Consider the following 2,390-nt stretch of genomic DNA (forward strand, 5'->3'; position numbering starts at 1 on the left):
TGTTTACACAAGTGAGTCAATAATAATACTAACAGTAATGATAATAATGGTAATGATGATGATGATGATGATGATGATAACAATAATAATAATGATGATGATAATGATGATAATAATAATAAGAAGAAGCATGATGACGATGATGATGATATTGCATAGTGTTGTGTTGCTATTAACTTTGCAGTATGGTTCTGAAATTTTGTACAGCATTGTTTTAACTCACTTTCAATCCACAACAATTCGTTACCAAACATGACAAACGAAGCGGACTAGCTTATATATATATATATATATATAACAATTGATAGTAGTGTGCCATGAATCCCAAATCTGAATATCCTTCAACAGAACACTTATATAAATCAATCCTGGTGTAAGCATAACAAAAAAACAAACAAAGAAACACACACAAACTTACCCCCCCTTTTTTTTTTTACACTCAAGTATGCAAATTCAGCTACGTTTCCCGTGTACAGATTACTTACGGGCAGTTTCCAGTAGCGAATAGCCACATCTGGGGCAGTCTTTGTCTGCCAGTGTTTCATGGGGCCATGATCAATGTCCTGCAAAACACACACACACACACACAACACACACCACACACACACACACTTTAAACATGAAGAATAACGAGTGCAATATCCAAGTGATTAAAGAATGACTTTTAATCTGAGGGTTCTGAGACTGAATTCCGGATGCATTGCCTTGTGGGTTGATTAAGGTTAACTGGAGAATTATCCAATCTCCCAGGTCACTAGAAGTGCAGACTTGCCAGTGCCTGAACCCCCTTCATGTGTATACACTGGCAGAAGATGAAATACTCAAGTTATAGATCTTGCAATCCATGTTAGCATAACACAACAGAATAAGACTGGCTCAACAGTCGAGTGTTTAAAGCATTGGACTTTCAATCTGAAGGTCCTGGGTTTGAATCTCAGTAATGGCGCCTGGTGGATAAAGGGTGGAGATTTTTCTGATTTCCCAGGTCAACATATGTGTAGACCTGATAGTGCCTGAACCCCCTTCGTGTGTATACACATGCAGATCAAATATGCACGTTAAAGATCCTGCAATCCATGTCAACATTCAGTGGGTTATGAACACAAGAAAATACCCAGCATGCACACCCCTGAAAACAGGGTATGGCTGCCTACTTGATGGGATAAATAAACAAAATGGTCATACAGGTAAAAATGTTACATGTCTGTCTGAGTGTGTAAGTGTGTGTGCCTGAAATCTGATTGAATGACACAGGAAATGTCTGATGAGTGGTCAATGGTAGTTGTCAGTCTTCTTCTTCTTTCCCTTGACTACCGCCTTTATCATTTTGAAGATTCTGTAGACTATAAGGGGGGTTTGCGTGTTTTTGTGGTTTCCTGAGGTAGAGGTTGCTGGGCCAGGGGATGGGGGGTGAGGGGTGGGAGGTATGGTGGTGGGGGGGGGGGAGGTGATCAGATTTGGGATTTGAAGCCTTCCAGGGTTGTGCTGAGAGCAGTCTCAGCAGGAAGGCTGTTCCAGTTTGTTATTGTTCGAGGAAAGAAAGATTTTTGTCTGTACAGCGTCCTGCAGTTGGAGAGGTGGTATGCTGCTGGATGCGATCCTCGGGTCCCAGTGGATGCTGAAGGATTTTGAGAGGGCTCTACTCAGGAAAAAAGTCTTTTGTGCAAATGACCCTGAGTTTGTAAAGTGCTTAGAGCTTGGTCTCTGACCGAGGATATATGATAGTCAGTCATGTCCAACTATCATCATCAATACGGCAGAGGAGGCGACTGCAGTCCCGACTATTTGGGCTAGAATTTGATTATAGCAGAGAGTGTCTTGCCCAAGTTACATCCCCACTCTCTTGGCAAAAAGGATTTTAGGACGGTCGGTGTTGGGATGGTTCCCAAAGGCCATCTAGCCCCCAACGCTGCAGCGCTAAGAACCAGTGCAATCTTGCCTCCTAGTATGACAGCCAAAGTCCTTCACAAATGACTAAGCTGTAAATTATTTCCCACTGCAATGGAGAAACCATTGATGACACAGCTCTCACTTTGCTGTTGGCCCAACTGTAGACTTATGCCAATCTGTGATATAAGCTGAGTGTTGGGCCCTAACGACCGAGGATAGGCACTATATAAATGTCCATATCAAAGAAGACAGGCAGCATACCTCCAGACACTTGGTGTAAGTCTTCACCGCCTCCTCCTCCAGATAACCCACAAAGCGGTGACAGAACCTGGGACTGAAGGCATAGCACAGGCCGAACAGGGTGACGAACACACCTGGTCACACACACACACACACACACACATCATCATCATCATCACCATCATCATGAAACCGCTTCTGACCTACAGATTTTCTACTGTCTCAGTTAAGTAGTGAATAGTATCAGTATCAGTAGCTCA

At 42.8% G+C, this 2,390-nt stretch overlaps 1 protein-coding gene across 1 annotated transcript in view; it reads right to left on the reverse strand.

Annotated features, from left to right (window-relative positions):
* Window positions 1-362: 362 nt before the first annotated feature.
* Window positions 363-2,390, reverse strand: part of LOC143281370 (uncharacterized) — a 3,302-nt gene continuing 1,274 nt past the window's right edge. The window contains exons 2-4 of the mRNA XM_076586574.1: window positions 2,152-2,264; window positions 486-563; window positions 363-368 (exon numbers count right to left, since the gene is read on the reverse strand). Coding sequence (XP_076442689.1) covers window positions 363-368; window positions 486-563; window positions 2,152-2,264 — 197 coding nt within the window. The remainder of the gene's footprint in view (window positions 369-485; window positions 564-2,151; window positions 2,265-2,390) is intronic.

The sequence above is a fragment of the Babylonia areolata genome, chromosome 4, assembly GCF_041734735.1.
Source record: "Babylonia areolata isolate BAREFJ2019XMU chromosome 4, ASM4173473v1, whole genome shotgun sequence".
Taxonomy (NCBI): Eukaryota; Metazoa; Mollusca; class Gastropoda; order Neogastropoda; family Buccinidae; genus Babylonia; species Babylonia areolata.